The sequence below is a fragment of the Syngnathus floridae genome, chromosome 2 (assembly GCF_059516105.1).
Source record: "Syngnathus floridae isolate MCC-2025c chromosome 2, RoL_Sflo_1.0, whole genome shotgun sequence".
Lineage (NCBI taxonomy): Eukaryota > Metazoa > Chordata > Actinopteri > Syngnathiformes > Syngnathidae > Syngnathus > Syngnathus floridae.
The window spans coordinates 13,598,970-13,619,654 of record NC_142414.1 but is presented as its reverse complement, the minus strand read 5'-3'; the positions used below and the strand labels follow the sequence as shown (position 1 = coordinate 13,619,654).

Here is a 20,685-nt window from a genome sequence, read left to right as displayed (position 1 = left end):
TCCAAGGCAGTGAGCACGTCCGCTCAAAAAACTAGACACCAGTTTGCTCCCAATATCCTCATGAGTTGACCTCAAGCTTTGCGCTTGAAACAACTTCAAATGACCCCCATTAGCATAAAGTGGGGACATGACAGTGTTTCTTTTAATAAGTAGCTTTTCAGCGTCCAAACAAAGATTGATGAAATTGATGGCTTCAATGTGTCTTTCCGGATTTCCATCGTTCACCAATATATTTGAGGAAAAAGCTTTCGCTCAGATTATTTGCCGATTTGTATTGTTCATGAAGACAAACAATTATTGGTTGTAATTACTGTTTTTTTACACCCCATACATAAAAGTGAATGCGTTGACGAGTACTACCGTTTGTGGGCTAAGTTGTAAAACCACATTGACTTAAGTGTTTGTTTTCACTGAATTGTGACATGACATGATGTGGAAAAAGCAAACTTCCAACATAAGTGTGTCAAATAATTTCCCTCATATGGGTTGTTTTCTGTTTACACACGCGCGGACGATTTTTTTTCAGGTGGCACCTTAAGGGTTGCCGGACCTATCTTTTTCTAAATAGACCCTGCCATTGGTGGATCTCGCCGGCACGTTTCATTACGTCACATTCTAAAGCTATTACTGCTCTAATAATAACAATGTATAATAATGGACAACTTCTTAGTTATCTGGCAGAAAAGGCATTTCTTATTAAATAGAAAAAATCACTCTGTAAAAGAACAAATCAATATGTATTGCGTAAAACAAAAATAAAATAGGACATTTGATTGTAAAAGTAATATCCCTGTCTTTTAATCAGATGAAAACAAACTGTTTTGTTGGTAAAGTTTCACATACGTGTGAATTTCTAAAATCAACTTTGTTATTTCAACTATTTGGGATTGAACAAGATACGTATTTCAGGGCAACTGATAAAATAATTAATAAATGATGGCCATTGTAATTCATAGCTACGGCATTTTCAGAAAGAAAATCCCCTGCTGTCTTACATGTTCGGTCAAAATGCTGTAAACAGCCGGCAATATGATTAATTATGAGTGCATGAATTTCTTTGGAAGGGATGAAAGGACAGGGAAGGTTTCTAAATCATGATGTAGATGATGTCTTCCCTCACTCCCATTCCAACATGTAAATTGTGAAATACTTGGGAGTCACCGCCAATGTGTCTACACCACTGAACGGGCATTCATACGGTTAAAATGACCAAAATATTCACTTTAGATTTACTGTTTATTGTCTTTCCAAGCAACAGTATTGAAGTAAACATATTCAACTTGAAATGCTTGAGGGAAACAAATGACGCGTACCTCAAATAGAGGTCACGAATCAAAGAGAAAATAATCCGACATAACTGGAACAGATTCAGTTCTTTTCTAAAACTCTATCTTAAATGTGTATGAAGTCATTTTAGGCATCTGAGTCTTACAAAGAGAATGCTAAAGAGGGTTGCTCATAACCTGGCAAATGCTAAGCAACAAGCAAACGGCCCATTAAACCGAGAGGCAACGTGAATGTTCACCGTGCGATGCAAGATAGAGTCATAAGGCGTTTAGCAGCATCTCTTTCTATTGATGTGTACTAATATATTGCACTTTGAGGACAAAAATAATCTCACAGATAATCACCAGCGCCACTCAAGAGGGTCATGCAGGTGGCGGTGGGCTCTTCGTAAATCCTTCGTGGCCGCGCTCCACCTCTGAAGTGGCGGAGGGTTGAATGTCCAACCAATGGGAGCTTAGTTTTTGGAAATTCCCTTCATCGGGCAGCTGAATATAAAAAGAAAAACAAATGTCTGTTCTACTGGCATTGTAGCCAAGTCTAGCTGCCTGCTGCCTGCATTTTCTTCATGGGACTGTCCCACTTGTGGTTGACATATTTCTCAAGCAAAAATTACTTTTCCCGCAGAACGCAGACGCCTGCGTCGCACCGTTGCGTCACCATGGAGGTAACCACCTCCCAGGAATCGATCACCGGATCGTAACATTCGATACTGCTGAGAAGAGAGTTTCCGTCATATCTGCGAAGACAATCAGAGAGGAACGCTGTAAAACCCTACATCCGAACAATTTTCCTCCTACTACTTTACTTTCAACTATTTTCTATTACTTTAAATTATGACACGTCAAATGTTCAGATAGTTTAGTCAATGAGAACACTTTAAATTAGTGAGATACAAATCAGTTGTATTCTACTTCATTTCATGTTGAAGTTTCATTTACATTTAAGTACAGTTTTGAACTTTGCTGTGGAAAATCAGGACACTCCTCACCCAGCGATAGCATACAGTCGTCCTCTGAGGACAGTTGCTCCTACATAGCATCGAGGTGTGGTCATGCTAGCCACGGTGGTCCAAAAGTCGGTTCTGATATTATAGACCTCAACAGAATCCAGGTGGGAAACCCCATCAAAGCCTCCCACCACGTATATGTGGTCATTGAGTAAAGCAACGCCTGCCCCTGAAAAAGCACAATGTTAACGATCTTCACTCCAACTAGCTTGACATCATATTTCCTGAAAAATTGACCTGAGCGCTTAGTGGCCATTGGGGTGACGCTCGTCCAGTGGCCCGTGTGGGGGTCGTATCGCTCCACTGAATTCAGTATATTAAGTCCATCGTAGCCTCCTTCAGGAAATAGGAAGCAAAATATTGAGCGGAATTCCATCGTGTGTAGATCAAAAGAATGTGACCATACCAAGACAATATATCAGTCCACTGGCCACCACCAGACCAGCGCCTTCTCGAGCTGTCTGCATATCTCCCAGCATGCTCCACTGGTCGATGTTTGGGTCATATCGCTCCATGCTGGTGTGACGCCGGCTGCCGTCAAAACCGCCGGCAACATAGATCATGTCTGAGCCAAGAAGAGTACAAAAATTGTTCTGAGATGTGATTGGAGAGAAAAAAAACATTTCATTACAGCAGTGATTTTCAAAGCGTGGTTCATTCACTTGCTTCTTCTCCAAGCAGTAATAAGACCAAGGCCAGAATCTGCTGCTTGCTCCAATAGATTTCATTTAGATAATATTTTAAAAAAATTGATTTTTATGTTTTGAATAGAATAACAAAAAAAATTTCAAACTGCATGACGTTACAGTGGCTTTAAAATGTTTTGACATATAAATAGCTTGAAGCGAGCACACTTGGCCTCTCATTTGGAAAACTGTGGAAATGAGCGAGTCTTGTTTTTGTTTACAATAAGTGATGTCATATGATAACATTTCTTTTTCATGAGTTAAAACAAGTACTTCAGAATATTTTAAAAGAGTGATTTAAACTGAGTTTAACGCTCGAGGGAGTTGTAAACTTGTAAATGATTGCGTTATTTCAACGAAGAAGTAAACACACAACACTTCACCTCCAAGCGTTGTGGCTCCAGCTAGGCCACGGCGCACATTCATGGTGGCGACAGTGTACCAAACGCCATCCTCGTCCGCCGTGTAGTCCAGACACTCCACGGAGCTGAGCCTGGACCGTCCGTCAAAACCTCCAATCACATAGACTCGATCGTGGAGAGACACTGTGGCAACGTAACGCCGCTTTCTCGCAATGTTCTGTGGAATCCATTTGCTGATTAGTCAAACGTTCTGCACATGAGTTTGGTAAAAGCAGTGCAACTACATTAAGAAACAATTTCACTTTTGACACATTAACACATTAATTACGGGGTGTTCAAAAAGGCTGAATCCGATATTGCCGCTTCAGTTGAAATACTCACTGGGAGGAAAGTCCACTCCTGAGTTTTCGGATCATATTTCTCCACAATGTCAATCGGTGATTGCTGGCTGCCAAAGCCGCCAATCACCAAAAGGACTTCTTTGGCACCTTTAAAACCAAAATTTGAAAGACTTTAAAATTGAGTGCCAAACAAGGGTTGCCAAAGTGCAGTTCAAAACAAGACACCTGCCTAATCTAGCTTGTGTGCGTGGGCCTTGCATCTCGCTTCTCAACTCTGGTCTCAAGTGGAATTTCTTGGCTTCATCAACAAGGTCTCGACAAGGGAGGCTGCAGCGAATCAGGGGCTGAAACGTGCCGGGACATACGTGACCACACTGAAAACATTGTTAAATAATCTCACACAGAAGAACCTCACCTCTGCATCAATGACGTCCGTGATATAGCGGGGGGTCAACAATGGCATCCGGACAAACTCCAGCATGTCTGGCAAATAAGGCTCTCGCTCTTTTCGGTTGTGTTTGACCCAGTTTAGCACAGCTTCGAATACCGGCTCCTCGGAGTCTACCTAAAGGCAAAGCACATTCAAATTCAAGCTTGGTTGAGTGCAGAACTGATGATGAAATTGATGCTTAACAAATTTTGTCTCCATAGTGAAAGTGCTTGCTTTGGGACAGCAACTTGGATTTACAGGTTTGTTCTTTTTCATAGCCAAGAAAAATGACAGGCTAAAGATTGCATTGACAGCAAGATAATTTCAACAATTTAGATTAATCACAAATACTGGTCAACAGCAAATTTGAATCAGAAATGGCTTTATGTGCCTCTAAAATTATTTTTGAGACTGATTGTATATTTTTGCTCTTGTACATCAGGTTTATGAAATATTTAATTTTTTTGTTTTTATCTTGGTTTAATTTTTTTTTATCACAAAAAACTGCCATTTGCACAGAAGTGTGTAGACCCCAGTAGACATTTTGGAAATTTCAACATTTTCAGGCAAGCGGAGCTATAAAAAAAAAAAAAATGGATTCCCCCCGTGATGTGGAGCAACACTGTTCTAGTCAGCCTGTTCCCTTACTTGGATTTCATCACATTTTATAAGCTTTTCCACTTCTGTCTGGCTCTGCAGCATGAACTCTTCATGTTGAACCACCTCAGAGAAATGCTTCTGGGAAAAGAGCTCAGCAGCTTGCATCAGGTCGAGGCAATTGTGTGTTTCGGCAAAGTCGCGGATTCCCAGACAATTGGTTGGATCAAGTTGGCTCTCCAAAAAATCACAACATGCTCGTTTCACCCCTGAGGAAAACAAGTAATTGGAGACGCATCAATCTAGTCTTCAACTAGTACACACAACCTACACACAAATGAGAAACACCAACCTTTAAGTTGCAGCAAGCATGCTGCAGGGAGCAGCTCTTGCACGTTCTCCACCGTAACTAGCACTGTCTCTGTATAGACAAAGTCCAACAAGATCTCCATTGTGGATGCAGTCAGGCCCTGGATGTCCACAAAGGATTTTCCCTTTTCTGCAAGCTAACACACATTTTGGGAGAAGAAAAACATTCACTATAATTTTAAATGCTTACATTTTGTGTTTACAGGGTAGCTGCAGATTTTATTTAAGACTCTCTAAGAGTCATCCACTCATTTTTTTAATCCACCCTTTAACTTCTTAATAACCTTAGTCTCGTATTTAACAAAAACTTGGATGTTATGAATCCCGTTGTAGTTACCTCACTGGTGAACATGGCACAGAAATAGTCACTGCAGGCTGCTAATACAATCCGGTGAGCTGGAAAATCAGTATTTTCCACCCTTAATGTTATATCGCAAAGTGTACTGCTCTTGCGGAGAGAGTTCATGGCATTAAGGATGGATTTGGCATGGGAATTGGTCATGATGTCCTTGGGGGCCATACTGCCTTGAGAGCAGCCCAGAGCTCTCAGACCACTCAAGGAATCTAAACGACAATACAAAATTGAGGAGGGTATTTAGGAAAATTACGCACAAAAAGAGTTTATACAGCACTTGCTGATAAGTGATTCCCAACCAATGTGGCGTGACAGATTACTGGGAAATTACACAACTTCACTTAATTGGTTAGAAAAAGATTTCTGACATACGAAGAATCATTGTTCAGGCATCGATGCCAGCAAAGTATAGTGAAAGGCAGAACAATTAAAAGCCCTTCCATGAGATGTTAGTGGGCTCTTAATTACCTGTGGATTGACTTTTTGGGTGACATTTGGACATGGTATTCAGTTGTGCTGTGAGATTTTTAAAAAAAGGTTGGGAAACACTATCCAACAGAACATGTGTTTATTTTGCATTATCGAGAATACAGACGTTCTGGAGCAATATGTTTGGCGGAAAATACGAGTAATGACTAAATGGGGACCAGGTCATTATTTTCTTTAATGAATGTGCCATTATGAAATTAGTTATATTTTAATTTGAATCCCATCATTTAAGTGTGCTTTGTTTAAGAATGGCTTACGTCTATACAAATTCTGCCTCATGCTTAAACTGTATGTGTCTGTGTGGTGTAACTAGCATAAAGCGATGTTTTTCTTGTATTCAATTATTGAAGCAATTTTGCAAAACCAAACAAAAAACAAACTATTGTTGTTCTTTTTTTATAGGTACTCTGTCCATTTCCTATTACATTGTGGACACTTGTTTATTACTCATAATCATGTTGATTAACTGGATTTCCTTAGGAAGACGTGTCTACGAGTTATAACATGGATTATGCAACTTACCGTTAAAAGATTTGAATACTTTTTCCACCACTGGGAGGCAGTAACTATAGCTACACATCAGTTACAGCCGACGACAGCTGAAGGCTTAACGCCGACGCCACGCAAAAGCTAAAGAAATACAGCCACAAAATGTCAGCCGCTGGCCAGAAGACAAGACATGAAGCGACACACAGAGGGGAGCTGATCAGAAATGTACATAGTACCTGTCGCCGTGTTAAAGCTGCCTCAAAGCCTCTAGCTAAGTAGCGCTGCTAGCTAGCTTTAGCATCAGAGTCCCTTGTTCCAGTTGTTGCTGCAAGACAGCCTGGAGAAAAAATATAATTACAGTCATTCCATGTTGGAAATATGCACATCCTCGCGCATCACTAATAAGAAAATATCAAAAGAACACTAGAAGAGTCTAGATGGAGGGTCGCGCTGCAGTGAGAATCCACTGGCTGGCTGGACGTAAACACTACATCACTACGTCGTGCGTGCGCGCTCACGAGGCGGCGAGCACTAGCGACAAGATGCCTCAGTGCGCGCTCCCGTTGGCGTCGCTCTACAGCTGCCGTAGAAATGCTAACCTGACTGACTGTTCCTTTCTTTCGAAGTTCTCCATTTGGGCATTTACGAGCTGTCTTATCAAGGAAGGCGGCGACGACTTTCTATGTTTATCTTTATTTATGCCTCTTTGTTGTTTGCCGCCAAGGACGGCAGTTAGCTAGTAGCTCCACCGCGTAAGGCGCTTGTTTGCGGCTCGTTTCCGCTAACAGCAGCAGGCCGATTTTGAGTCCAAGTCATCTATGTTGCTCTAGTGACAACAAATCCACAGCGGCGGCGTTCTTTGTCCGTAAATTTTCGACACTTTTACGAGACAATAACCATCTCGATTACAGCGAGGTGAGCTTATCCACAGCGGGGGAAGGACGAGCGACAGCTGGACTGTCAGCAATGGAAGCCGAGTTTCGTGAAATCGATGACAACAGGATTTGGAGCGCCATTTACCAGGTGGGTCAAAGGGGGTCCGTCGTAAAATGTCACTTTTAAGACGGGTTAGGACTGATGTGAAGTAAATGGGCCTTTAACATGTCGTTTTCTTCCTATGTTTTAGTGTACTACTGTGTGTTCGTGAAGGCACTGTGCAGAACTTCTAGTTTATATCAATTGGTGCCTCCTCTGTTTTATATTGAAATGTATATCTGTCAATAAAATACTGTAGAAGTGACCCAATGCATCTCTTTTAACGATTTCCAGTTCCCTAGCTGTTTTGTCACTTCTACTTTTCTGACCGAGTTACTCAACTAAACTTGTCAAACAACCATTGCTGCATACAAAGTGCTTGCACATGGAGCGATAATTAGACAGTTAAAACAACAAATAAATAAGAAAAACTGTAAACACCTTAAAACACTTAATCGACACCAGTCTCGTGCGCTGTCAAAATCCATTGAATAATTGCTTAGAGCATTTTTTTAACTTTAAATTGTCTATAAATTCTAATTTCAGGTCCTCAAGAGCAAATATTCTCTCAGTCCCTCATGAAATCAGACCCTTTTCCCTCTTTTATTTGGAAAACAATGATCAACACGTTTGCCTATTGATTGATATGTTACGGACCAAACCAGAATGGAATCATAATCGGTTTATGGACAAAATAATCATCTTTTTAATCTGTTACGTTAAACAATTTTTTGAAGTTGCGGTATGACTGACATGTAGTTAAACTTGAAATCTCAGAAGTGTACATCGATGTAACCCTTCGCTTTAGTTTGTATCCAAGAAGTAGCTCCCTTTTTTTTTAAATGTTGGTGACTACAGCAAGTGCTGTTTATTTAGTTTTTTTTAATCATTAAACAATATACAATAATGATCGCTTAAAAAAAGTCTGAAAACAATGATTTTGCAAGAAACTTTAATGCAAAATATATATTTTTTTATCTGATTGATTATTCAATTAATTGATAGACTAATTGTATGTATAACAATTAGGATTGTGTGGATGTCATATTATCTCAGTGTTAGCTACAGAAAAATAAATGAAGGTCCAATTGTCTTCCAGGAGATTCGTCAGCAGTCATGTGAACTGCCCTGCAAGGTGGCCAAACTACCTGAAAACAAGAGTCGGAATCGCTATCGGGATGTTAGCCCATGTAAGTCGCTCCCCAGAAGTGTGCACAGGCCCCTTGAACTCTTGTTCACGTGTTTTGCAACTTTTCAAAGCCAAGGCAGAGGGATCAGGCTGTGGGGCTTTTCGGGTGAAATTTAAGGATGAGGCTAAAATAGTTTTCAACTGTTTTGGAATTGAATTTGGATTATTGTTGTCGTTTTTTCTTTGCACTTTAAAGATATGTACTAGTATGTTTTTTTATTGGATGTATTTGTTAATTTACAGGGTCTGCTAATTTACAGATTTTTTGTTTTTACGCAGTTGCAGAATATGCTTTGTTGGAGTTAAACATAGTTGTTGTTTTGCACTTTAAATAAAACATATGTAGTAAATAAAGTGCCAGAACAGTGCGCTCTACCCACCATGGTTTGAGTCAAAAAAACATTTATTAAAGAGTTGAGCAATCTTATCTTTTCTCCCCAGTTGACCACAGTAGAATATGTCTGCAGCAGAGTGCTAACACCTACATTAACGCCAGCCTAATCGCGGTAGAAGAGGCGCAAAGGAGCTACATCCTCACTCAGGTAAACAGTTTGCACACCGTTGAAGAAATGTATCTTCAGCGCTACCATCTTAGTATTGGATCGAATTAGATTGAGTATATGTCAGTCATTAAAAAAATATTTAAAGGTTTGTCCTAGCAGATTGTGCCGCTGATGGAGTAGGTACGAGGCTAAAAACTTTTGGGAAGGATGTGATTATGCTGTTGTTCTTGTTTTAGGGACCCCTCCCCAACACGTGCGGTCACTTCTGGGAGATGGTCTGGGAGCAGCGAAGTTGCGGTGTGGTGATGCTGAACAGAGTGATCGAGAAAGGATCTGTAAGCAGAGGGTTCTTTTGCACGTGTTCTTTTCTAATTGCTGATTTCGCCCCCAAAGTCATCTGACCTAAACTCGGTTGCAGGTCAAATGCGCACAATATTGGCCACATAGAGAAGAGAGAGATGCGCTCTTTGAGGATACAAACTTCAAGCTCACCTTTGTTTCCGAAGACATCAAGTCCTACTACACAGTCCGTCATCTAGAGCTGGAAAATCTCTCTGTAAGTTTTGCGTGACTAATAGTGAGTAGGACAATTTTTTTTTTTTTTTGCCAACTCTGTTGTTTTCTGTGACTATTTCCCCTCTGCAGACACTAGAGACACGTGAAATTTTACATTTTCACTACACCACCTGGCCTGACTTTGGGGTGCCAGAGTCTCCAGCTTCCTTCCTTAATTTCTTGTTCAAAGTGCGGGAGTCAGGTTGTATGAATTCAGACCGGGGGCCAGTGGTGGTTCACTGCAGCGCTGGCATCGGACGCTCTGGAACCTTTTGCCTGGTGGACACCTGCCTATTACTGGTTTGTACTGAGCTAATACAAGACTTAAATATTTTCATTTGAATGTATTAATTTTCTTCTTTGACCTGCAAGTGCAAACTTGAGATACAAGGGCTGCACGGTGGTAGCAAAGTCAACTCACGTCAGCGTGAGTACTGGTTTGACAGCTAGTGAGCAATTTTTCAGATAATAGCTGTTTCATACCACTCCCAGTTGAGCTTTACAGTAAATTCATCGCGGGGTTATGTTCCAGTAAGTGAATATAGTTATTGTTATCATTTATGGCACACTTTTAAAATAATTGAAAAACCCTGTATAATGAAATAAAGGAAAGCACAATCAATGAATAACACACAAATATTATACAATGTAATTAATTGTGACAAAAACAAAGATGAAGCTGCCGTAATATCGTATTCCTATTTCAACTCCAAAATAAAGGTGTAAAAATTTAAATGAATTTGAAATGGAATGTCGAAAATGTTCCACCTGCATGGTCTGCAGGACAACTGCATTAACATGATCGTAGTTCTTCCACATGCATGACTTCGAACATGGCGATGGGCGGTTGCTGGCTTGCTGTGTTTCTTCTTTTATATACCTTGGTGGATCCATCGGTGCTATTTTGGAACCGCAGGATCCTACTCGGATAACATTAGGTTATGTGCAGCATGGGAAACGTGGAAAGGATCAGTAATGCTAGCAGCACGAGATGCATCTACTGACAAAACTCAACAGCCAATTGACGCTTGACAAATCAATAGCGGCGCTGTGATTGGCCGAGTCATTGTGTGCAGGTTTTTATGGTGACACGAGTTTTGAACTCAACATTGTGGAAATTAAATTTGTATCGTTCATATTATTTTTCGTTTTCCAGCCGTTATTAGCTGCATAATGACCAAGTTTTTATTTGACTTTTTTCTCTCCAGATGTCTATTCGCAAAGACCCGTCCTCTGTGCGTATCCGTGATGTTCTACTGGAGATGAGACGCCATCGTATGGGCTTGATTCAGACTGCGGATCAACTTCGCTTCTCCTACCTTGCTGTCATTGAAGGTGCTAAATACCTCAAGGGAGATTTGTCATTGCAGGCAAGTGCTTTCCCACCATATTGTAGCAATATTCAAGGCCTCTTGACTTCACGAATGTTCACCTGTATTTTGTGTCTCCGCTAGGAATCATGGAAGGAGTTGTCAAATGAAGAAGATGATCCCCCTGAATTCACTCCACCTCCCCTCCCACCTCCAAGAGACCCTCAGAATGGCAAAGTTGGGCCGTCACTTTTTCCCATCAATGACGAGATTGTGCGACCGATTGAAATCCACACTCTGGGGTAATCATTCAAATTGAATTTAAGCGATGAATAATGAAAATGCTCACTCAATGTTTTGTTTAGTGTATTGGTTGCTTGGAAATGTCTAAAACAACTTGCTGTCAAACGCAATTAATTCTGTAAACAAGAAGTGGCTAGAATCACGAGTTGCAAAATGACTCATAAGGAAAGTTTCAGCTTTTTTTTGTATATTTTTAGGAACTTAAAATGCCTGCGGCTGTGGGAACACAGGCATCTTTGGGGGACAGGCAACTCAAACGATGAAGGAGCGACAATTTTTCATGAGTGATATTGGGAGGCCAAATAGGACTGCGCACTTCTTAACCAGATAGCAACCAGTTCACGGCGTAGTTTGCCTTTTGTCCAAAGTCCGCTGGGATAGGCTCAGTTGCTCCTTAGACATGCTCAAAATGGTGTTTGAAAGTCAAGCCGTGGACAATGTGGGGTAATCAATCCTCTGCTACACTCGCACAGGTCCTCACAAGACTCAGAGCTGCGAAGGAGGACCGCGGTCGCTCTCCAGTCTCCTCCCGATGGTGCCGCTCACCTTGACGGTCACGTGGAAGTCCAAGATCCAACCTCCAAATCTGAAACCAAAGCCCAGCCGCAGCACGACATGGAGCGGCATCAAGTGGACGAGGCCGTTCGGCAGTCGGCGGTAACATCCGCAGAGTCTGAGAATTGGTCTCCCCTCCTCGCCAACGTGTGCCTGTGCACGGCGCTGGCGCTCAGCGCTTACGTCTGCTATCGAGCCTTCTACCACTGATGTCTGCCTTCCTCCTCCTCCGCTGACTCACCTGGCCAAATGTTGTTTCAGTCTTGGAAGCTCAGGGCCTTTTCAAGGTATTACGTCCTCCATTCGTCCGTCAACTTAAACACACAAAGCAGCGCCGTTTAGGAAGAAAAAGAGCCACAGAAATTGATAAATGTTGAGAAGATGTAACTGAGAGATGGCAATTCAGGTTACCCCAGCTGTTGATTTAGTCAGTGCCTTGACATAGATGGCGGCTCACATGGCTGTTGTCATTGAAGTTCAATCCGTTTTGGCGTCATCAGCGTAGCTTTTATATAAATCTGTTTGTTTGAATTACATAATAATTTCCTTTATAATGTATGAAGGAGTCTTCAAACCACATTGGGGGAAAGATTAAAGTCAAGACTATTTCTTTTCTTTCAGTGTGGCCCTAAAATTATTTTACACTCGTGTAATCTGACTAATGAAGTCCACTGCATCTTGAAGGCAGGAATATGTTTTATAACGTAGCCAATCATATGGTCCAAACAGCTATGGCATGTCTTTTTTCGCTCTATATTTCTTTTTTAAGCTGCGTCAAGTGGCGATCAGAATCGAGTTACACATTGGCTGAGAATTGAGTTCCAGCCATAAGATGGCGTGAGGGGACGCGCCACTGTGCCCACTAGAAAAGAGCTTGAGTCTGGGGTGACTTATTTGCCCTCTCTCCATCAGTGGTCCATGTTGGCTTGCCATGGGCTCGTACAGCACGTGTGTGTCAGTGTGTACTTATTGGAGCCTTCGACTGATGCTTGAGTGACATCATCATAAAAAATATTAACATTTATAGACCCTGTAATGTAAATTGGGAGATTTGTATGTTTGAAAAGAAATGCAAACACAGCTGTGGAGCACAGCGTTAACTTGTTTTTGCACCATTCATCGGGTGGGAACTAAAGCAATTCTTAAAAAAATATTTTAGCTTGGACATGAGCTGTCCCGCCCCCAGAATATTAGAATTCCAACATGGCGGCTTTGTTGCATCTTGTTGCTGCGATGTGGAAAAGCCTTGTGATGACCAGGTGGGGTATATTCCAGCGAGTGGGGGCTTGAGGCGATTCTGTTTTTACTGCTCAAACATGCTGCCGTGTGTAGGGATAACAAAGATGCGAGATTTTCCCTAGAATTGAAGTTTTAGACTGACAGTTCGGTGGAGCATCGTTTCAGCGCATTGAGCAGGTGCCCGCAGAGATAGAGAGCGGAGCTTGATTTTATGTTTAAATTTTGAAGCTGCATTTTATATACTTCACCATTTTTTTTTATCATTATTTGGCAGTGTTGTTAACAACACTCTGTGCTGTGTCATATTTTCATTTATTTTCACTTTACAGGGACTTAAGGAAAATTAATGTGAACCAAGCTGCCTCCATTCGTGCATTTGTCATCTGAAACGCTTATCCTCATGGTTCTTTATTCTCGCTGCAGTCTCCCAACAGAAAATAGTTCCATTGGAGGGTACAAACTTTATTTTATAACTTTACCTGGCGACCAGTCCAAGGTGTACCCCGCCACTCGTTCAAAGTGATAGACTCCAGCTCACTCGTGACCCTTATATGGACATTAGCTTTTGATAATAATTGTTTTAAATGGTATGAATTGGGGTTCTAACTCTTGGCTGGAGTCAAGTCGCCATAATGGTGGGTGGCGAGAAGTATACAGAGCCAAACTACTTGCCAGCAATACAAACTCATCCAATTGTGTCACCTTTACCTTTTGAACGGGGAACCAGGGATAAAGAACCAAGCCAACACCAGCACAGAGAAAAACAATACACTGTAGTAATATTTGGATGGTATAACCCTGAGCTGGAAATAATTTCAGTGATTATATTGACTTTTCGCATGCTGCATTTGTGAATCGACAGGTGTGTTCTAAAGTGATATTAGTTATGCTGCTAGCATCCAACAAAATGAGTTGGACAGCTGTATATCTTTTTGTTTGGAATGTATAATTGTCCTAAAGGTGGATAAATACATAAATACACACGCGAGCGCGCACACACACATTTCAAATCAGGTTTTTAGTGTGCTGATTTCTTTTTGGTTCTGCTTCATCAAGGGATTCAACCTCAGCACCTCAAGTTCTCCTGTTTTATATCCTGAGCTTAAAATGTGTATTTTTTTATATATACATTTGTTTGACTTTTCAAATAAAGGATTATACTGCAGACTCTCTTTCACTTTTTAAATTTGTTAAGTTTATTTAATTCCACAAAGTAAGAACCTGACCATCTTTTTATACAACTTCATAATTATTTATTACGCTTAAGTTAATGAGTTGTAAAATGTTGTTTGAGCTAATCTCTTTTTTGTTTATATACACAAATAATCATTGTAAATCTGCAGGGAGAATTAAATCCTCTGCCACAGACGTGCTTTTTTTCCAAAAGTTGTGAATCTGGGCTCGTTAAAGTATGTTGGTGTCGTATGCTGCTTTCCACACGGTGACGCTGTTGAGCTATGCACTTACTGGCTTTACATAGTTGACCACACTTTTCCTGTTGCTTTACTGTGCCAACTGGGTTTTTTCAATCACTCTTTGCTGCTATAAAATACTAGTACTAGCCATGACGGTTTTTTCTGTTGGCCTAACGCACATCGTAGGAATAAAAATAGAATGCATATTAAAAAAAAATACCCCTTTCTGTTTTAATACTGACAACGTAACAACTCATCGTGATTTAAAGTTGTTTCCCTTGAACAAACTACATTGCTAAAGCTGTATTTTATTAGCCCCCGCCACGCTCACCCGCCCTCTTTGTCCTTTTACTCTTGTGGGGTGCAAGAGATTTGGCAATCTACAACTTCCTGTTTGGGAAATAAGAGGCACACACTGGTACGTGCTGTACAGGAATGCAATTCAAACATAGTGAGTAATAGCACTCTCCGCCACCCCTCTACTGACGTCAAGCCTGCAAGATTGTACAGGCTGAACTTATCTGCAGTAGGAAAACTACAATCAAGGTGTGACCGCTAGGACCGGAAGTCATCTGAAAGTGACAATGTGCTTGATATTATCTTCAACCTTACCATAGATTTGGACTTTTCACCTTATCCTCAAACAAGTGTCATAGGTGTGAGAAAATGGGATTGAATTTTGACACGCAAATTTCAGACGTATCAAAAGGGCATAGGTCAAATGGTAATAGCAAAGGGGATGTCACTCCCCCTCTGCCGATCCTATTGACTCCTCCAAACTCCCTATGTCCCTATGTGCTGAGCTGTTTAGTTATTAACTTGGAACTTCCCAATAGCTGACAAGTTGCAAAGGAGGAGGGCTTGGCTGTCATTAGAACCCCTCAGTTCTTTTTCGTAGGAAGTCGGGATCAGGAAATTCCTGTATGCAACAGGAGCCTTTCCAAGTGTGACTGTGCAAAGTGTGAGTCATTATACGCTCACGGTGGAAGCTGAATTTTACAAGGAAGTGAGTCCACTGTCATGTGTGGCATGTGTCTTCATGCCCCACGCCACTTATTTCGACATTTCAAAAACACAACAGGCAGTGTTGATGAGTAACTTCTTCATCTTTACTTTTGTATTCTCGTCACGACGTACGTACAAGGTGTGTCAGAAAAGTGCCAAGACTGGTGACACAAAAGCTACACAAGTTACCTCTTGCTATTATATCACCGTTTTCCTTTTGCAACTTCACTGCACAATATTTTTTTTAGCGTAATTGTATCATGGATTACCAGATTTTTGGAGAATTTAGTGGTAATTATCTGTTTCTGCTGATTTATGTAGCAATAAGCGCAAGCATGCTGGAGTGCGTAAAATACAGAAAAATATAGAATACAGAAATTCGTCAAAAAAGCTCAAATGCAATGCGAATGCAAAGTACAACTAGTTACAGCACAACGCATCTACGATAAAAAAAACATAAAAATAGTGCAAACATAAAACTGTTAAAAAAATGTATAAAATCTGGTTTCTTTGCATCTATGAGAAAAAAGACAAATCGCCAACGTGACTATGCACAGGCAAAAAGTAAACCGAAAAATAAGTCTGAAAGTGTGTCTACTTGTGTTCTGTTTTATTGATTTACATGTTGAATTATTAGTTTAATATGATATGTATGATGATTTAGATATGGCACTTTAAAGTGTTATTTATTATTTATATTTCCCTATTTTAATGTTTTAAATATGTTCTAAATTACTAGCTAATGCCTACTGCCATCATATAGTGTTGACATCTCAAACTTTTGTTTGCAAGCCAAATTTAAAAAAATACCTGAATGTTCATAGTTTGAAAAAGTCATAGGTAAAGTCACTTGTAAACCTTTGGTGAAACTCGTCCTGAAACTTGTGTGACACACTGCGTGAGTAGCCAACCCTTCATTGTCTCCGATATGGTCCCGCCTCCCAAAAAGTCCCCCAGTAGCTCCTTATGAGAAGTTAGACAAAGACATTACGCTTCCACTCGTGCGTTCAGCTAAAGTTCAGCTAACAGAGATGATTCCTTGACCAAATAAGGCCTGCACCCGACCACACCCAACTCAAAGCATTCTCATGGGAACTTCAAAGACCAATATGCTTTTCCAAAGTATTTAGGAGAAAAAAAACCACAAACGTACGTGTGCGCGAGAGTTCATTAATCAATTTACTACTTTTATCTGAGGAACCTTTAGGGTTTAGGCCAAGCTCTAACCTGTTCAGCTATTTCAAACAAGTATTGTCTAAATGTCAATGTATGACTCCCCTTGGCAGATTAGATTGACATGGCAACATACTGAGACTGAAATCTGATTGGACCAAAAAAAAAAAAAAAAAACTAGTGGAAGCAATGCAGCCAAGAGAAATCTTACAGAATGAAGAGAATAGACTTTTGGGAAATAAATATTTCAATTTCATCGAACAAACTTTTAAATTTCGGTTGTAAATGTTGGTAGGTGCTTCTAATAGGCTAATAGAAAAGGTCTTGACCTCTATTTTAAGATAGTGATACAGTGAGATGAGTTTAATTTATTCTGTGACCATGTTTGTATCTCAAATTATCGTTTACTATTGAAATTAATGTATGTGCCTTTGATTCGTTCCAGTCTTCCCCCCCCAAAACAAAAACAACAAAAATGCTGTCAGGTGTATTTTAATAAGAATAATTACTCGCACCCAATGTCCTTTGGAGTGAACTTTAATGCAGAGTTAAGCAATGTTTGACACGTATTTGTCTTAAGTTGAAAGACATTGTGCTTCTGCCTGCCTTGACCTCCTGGGCGCACAGACATCGTGAATTCCCGCACACCCCTGGTTTTCTCAATTCATTTCAATGGTGTCAATGACAAGCATGTTTATGCCATTTGCGGGGAGGTCCGACCCATATTCCCTACAAATGAGGGTCTTACTGTATTCTTTCATTGAGACACTTCAACTCCTCACAGCACATCAGCATGACACAAGTATTTGTATTTCTTCACAGAGGATAAAGAATCCATGCTGTAAGTATTGTTAGAATGTCTGTCTAATGTTTACACTGTTTGTGTTCAGTTTGTTGCTAAGAGGGTTATAGCACATAGATCCTATTTAGCATTAGCATTAAGCTAGCAAACTGAAGGGCAAGAGCTATGAGGTTGTTTTAAATAAACAAGGTGTAATTCTGTTTGCTTAAATTTAACATTTTCATTCATATTTGACAGTAAGTCATTGTTTGTATCTCAATTTGGCGCTCACAACTCAGTGTGCATGTTATGCAAGCTGAAATGAGCATTTTATTGTGGCTTTGGCCTTAAATGCATGATTGCTTTTCACCTAGCTAGCATGCTTGTTTGTTTTCCTCGCTCACGACTCACTTGCGTCTGTGAAGACGCTCGCAGTTCCTGTCCTCGTCTTTTTGCCCGCACTCAGCAGCGACCACCAGGCGCAGATATTGGTGCCTGTGGTTATGTTGCCGCAGATTACACTCTTGCATGTAGGTCAACGCATCAATATGAAGAGTTTGAAGCTGGTGTTTCCCCCACAGTCCGCTTCGAGGTTCCCGCATCCTTCCTCTTGCAGATTGCTGCAAGGAGTGATGACGCTGGCGGGGACCGCATGTAAACAAAGCCCATGTCATCGATGTGTTCTTTTGACTTGTTGCTGATGTATTTTGGATCATAACAACAGATGTGCACCAGAGCAGAATCACTCAACATGCTGCGGAGAGGCGCGTGCCCACATAGTCTGTGACTGTCTGACATTCAATGAGGTGAAAGGTGAGACACAGTCAACGTGAGCATGGTCACATAGCCAAGTGGGTGAGTCTGCATGTGTGGGAGGGGTTGTGGTCATTGGAGACGCCCTTCTTGTTTTGGAAGCTGTCTCAAACGGCACATCACTTATTCCATTAAATACCAAGCTTTGGTCTATGATCAATCTGTAAAGGTTATCAAGAGAACTAGATTGTTTTGTATTGTTAGATGGAAATTTCTGCAAATACCAGTCATCCATTCCAGTAAAAGGCAAAAGAATATTTGCTCTCTACTTCACAGAGCAAAAACACCAATAAATAGAATGTAAATCAATTTAATGCTTCCATTCTATTCTGGTGCTCCTTCTGATGTGCCTGCCATGGCCACCAGGTGGCAGTACATTACAATCACACAGACAAATGAAGAAGATAGTAGCTTTTTGGTTTTCTGGATTCACATTGTCACGATTGTCGTTAAGTCAGTAAACTGGAATGACCCCCCCCCCCCCTTTTTTTTCCCAGATGATCAAGAAGTGAGTATGGTGATATCATTTGTCTACATGTGTTGCTCCACCCTTTGTGTTCTAATATCCGTTGTTTCAATTTACAGTTTGTAAGTTTGTTTGTTTTAGTCTGTTAGTGGAATTAAGCAAGTTCGGGGAAATTGTTCACTATTTGCCACGGCTACTTATTGAAAAACAAAGCGAGTTAAGTTCATTGCCACGTAGTGTTCATATCTTTTACAAGTCAATGCAAAAAAAAACATAACTAAATCAAACGACTTGTGATAGGCTCCAGAACACCCTGGAGCCGACAAGCGTTGTAAAAAATGGATGCACGTTTGGATTTTACTGACCCCAAGAGACATACATGCCACTTAATCACTGTTGTGAAAAGTCAAAGAAAGACTGACACAGGCACATAGTGTGCATTTGAAGGTTACACCCACTGGAGTGACACAAGGAAATCATGCGCAACTAATCAAGATGGAGGCCAACATAGCAGAAAGATTACAAAAGTAGTCAATCACGGCCTCGCCTGATGAAATTTTACCAAATAAGTGAATGGGTATCTTCTGGTTGGAGACATGTTATATTTATTACAATTTCTATATCTCTCAGTAACATCTCTGTGCAATGTTTTTGTCAAGGTAGTCCAAAAATCAAGAATTACAGCACACTATTATTTTGTTTTCTTACTGAATTCACAGAATTTTGAGGGGGAGGCCCTGTCTCGTACTAGTGAGCGATTGGACATCTGGTCTGTGTAACTTTGGGCTCCTTAACATAAGTTGCAGTAACTTATGTCGTACCATTTTGAAAAAGTGCGTGCAGACATATAGGAACTGACGTGCCTTGTCATTTAGAACTGTACAACCTCAGCGGATATTTAGTACTTAGAAGCACACATCTCGGGTCAAAAGTTTCCAACATGGGGATGAATCACTACTTTTGCAACATGTAAATGGCCACTATGTCTTTCTGCGATTGCCTTCCGTAATTCTCATGCCGTTTAGGAGAGCACAAAAAAAAAATGTTGGACCCATAAAGTTTGAAAACCCTTGATCATTCTATCAACCATATAGTTATATATATTTTGAGACATGAGCCATGGTTTTAGCTTTTTTTTTTTTGATTGATGAAATTATTTGCATTTGTTTAGATCAAGGATGTCCAAATCCGTTCCTCTACTATCAGCTTCATCAGCAAGTTCTGCAGAAGCCTGATATCGATCCTGATCATTTGGTGTGCTTTAACTGTAATTTTGCCTTCCAAATGCTTTCCAAAAAAAGTGCAAGTGATTGTGCTTCACTTGGCCACACCAGATTTCAGGTACAAGCGTGGTAGAATTAAGGAATGTACCATACTTGACTGAGTCCTGCTTGTCAAGATAAAACAGGTTGTTTGTTTCGTAAAATGGTGTCTCTGCTAATTTAGTAAAGTTTTCTTGGAGGAACAGAGCAGTGAAAGGAACTTTCAGTCGCTGTCAGAATAGTTGAACAGAAGAGCCATCATGACAAATAATCATTCACAGTTGACTCATATAGTATTTGCTGATTGTGAATGTTTTCTTCATGAGAAGAAACCACACCTCGCCAGAATAGTCACAATTCCAATGATTTTTACGCAAATGTTGACTAATGTTAATGATGACGGTGAATTCACGCAGTCTCAACTCTTATTAAGGACTTTTGTTGTCCATATACTTCCAATTGAGGGTATTGATTTAGATCATTTTGTCTGAATCAAATCCCATAAGGTTTCATGGTCAAACTTGTCGCCGACATGTTAATTGGCCCACAATGAAGGGGAAAACGTTTGAAATACGATGGTGCCTTATGATGCAAAGAACTCGTCTTTTGAGTTTTACGTGATTTGTTTGTTTTGATGTGTCCTTAATGATAGCAGTGAACTCGTTTCGACTTAGGTACTTCACATTAAAGAGGAAGTCAACCCTCTTTTTTTTTCTTTTCATTACAATAA

The 20,685-nt window shown here is 40.5% G+C and overlaps 2 protein-coding genes and 1 long non-coding RNA gene across 4 annotated transcripts; 1 reads left to right on the top strand and 2 right to left on the bottom strand.

Moving 5' to 3' along the window:
- Window positions 1–1,222: 1,222 nt before the first annotated feature.
- Window positions 1,223–6,930, bottom strand: klhl12 (kelch-like family member 12). Of its 2 annotated transcripts, XM_088369211.1 has the most exons (13): window positions 6,648–6,930; window positions 6,445–6,552; window positions 5,416–5,642; window positions 5,062–5,215; window positions 4,761–4,978; window positions 4,098–4,247; window positions 3,912–4,026; window positions 3,723–3,829; window positions 3,363–3,558; window positions 2,700–2,858; window positions 2,531–2,629; window positions 2,276–2,462; window positions 1,223–2,023 (listed from the first exon to the last, which is right to left on the bottom strand). In XM_088369211.1, the coding sequence occupies exons 2-13, from the start codon at window positions 6,500–6,502 to the stop codon at window positions 1,897–1,899; spliced, it is 1,797 nt and encodes a 598-aa protein (XP_088225337.1). In that variant the 5' UTR covers window positions 6,503–6,552; window positions 6,648–6,930; the 3' UTR covers window positions 1,223–1,896. The 2 variants fall into 2 exon arrangements, with proteins under 2 accessions (XP_088225337.1, XP_088225338.1); XM_088369212.1 differs by lacking the exon at window positions 6,445–6,552 and having other exon boundaries at window positions 6,648–6,929.
- ptpn1 (protein tyrosine phosphatase non-receptor type 1) lies at window positions 6,930–14,205 on the top strand. Its single transcript, XM_088369214.1, has 9 exons — window positions 6,930–7,434; window positions 8,486–8,576; window positions 9,017–9,117; window positions 9,315–9,413; window positions 9,497–9,634; window positions 9,724–9,933; window positions 10,842–11,003; window positions 11,088–11,245; window positions 11,720–14,205. Exons 1-9 carry the CDS (start codon window positions 7,378–7,380, stop codon window positions 12,009–12,011), a joined length of 1,308 nt encoding a protein of 435 aa, XP_088225340.1. The 5' UTR covers window positions 6,930–7,377; the 3' UTR covers window positions 12,012–14,205.
- Window positions 11,293–12,430, bottom strand: LOC148401929 (uncharacterized). The gene is made up of 2 exons (XR_015857150.1): window positions 12,213–12,430; window positions 11,293–12,115 (listed from the first exon to the last, which is right to left on the bottom strand). It is a non-coding gene; the product is annotated as an uncharacterized LOC148401929 (long non-coding RNA).
- Window positions 14,206–20,685: the final 6,480 nt, after the last annotated feature.

What these genes read in the sequence shown, in the direction of transcription:
- klhl12 (XM_088369211.1), bottom strand. Translation starts at nt 6,502, where the DNA reads ATGTGTAGCTATAGTTACTGCCTCCCAGTGGTGGAAAAAGTATTCAAA. An exon ending in CGGACGTCATTGATGCAGAG is followed by an intron (nt 4,027 to 4,097) that starts GTGAGGTTCTTC and finishes GGCACGTTTCAG; the next exon opens with CCCCTGATTCGCTGCAGCCT. An exon ending in AATGGCCACTAAGCGCTCAG is followed by an intron (nt 2,463 to 2,530) that starts GTCAATTTTTCA and finishes GTGCTTTTTCAG; the next exon opens with GGGCAGGCGTTGCTTTACTC.
- ptpn1 (XM_088369214.1), top strand. Translation starts at nt 7,378, where the DNA reads ATGGAAGCCGAGTTTCGTGAAATCGATGACAACAGGATTTGGAGCGCC. An exon ending in CTATCGGGATGTTAGCCCAT is followed by an intron (nt 8,577 to 9,016) that starts GTAAGTCGCTCC and finishes TTTTCTCCCCAG; the next exon opens with TTGACCACAGTAGAATATGT. An exon ending in GGAGCTACATCCTCACTCAG is followed by an intron (nt 9,118 to 9,314) that starts GTAAACAGTTTG and finishes TTCTTGTTTTAG; the next exon opens with GGACCCCTCCCCAACACGTG.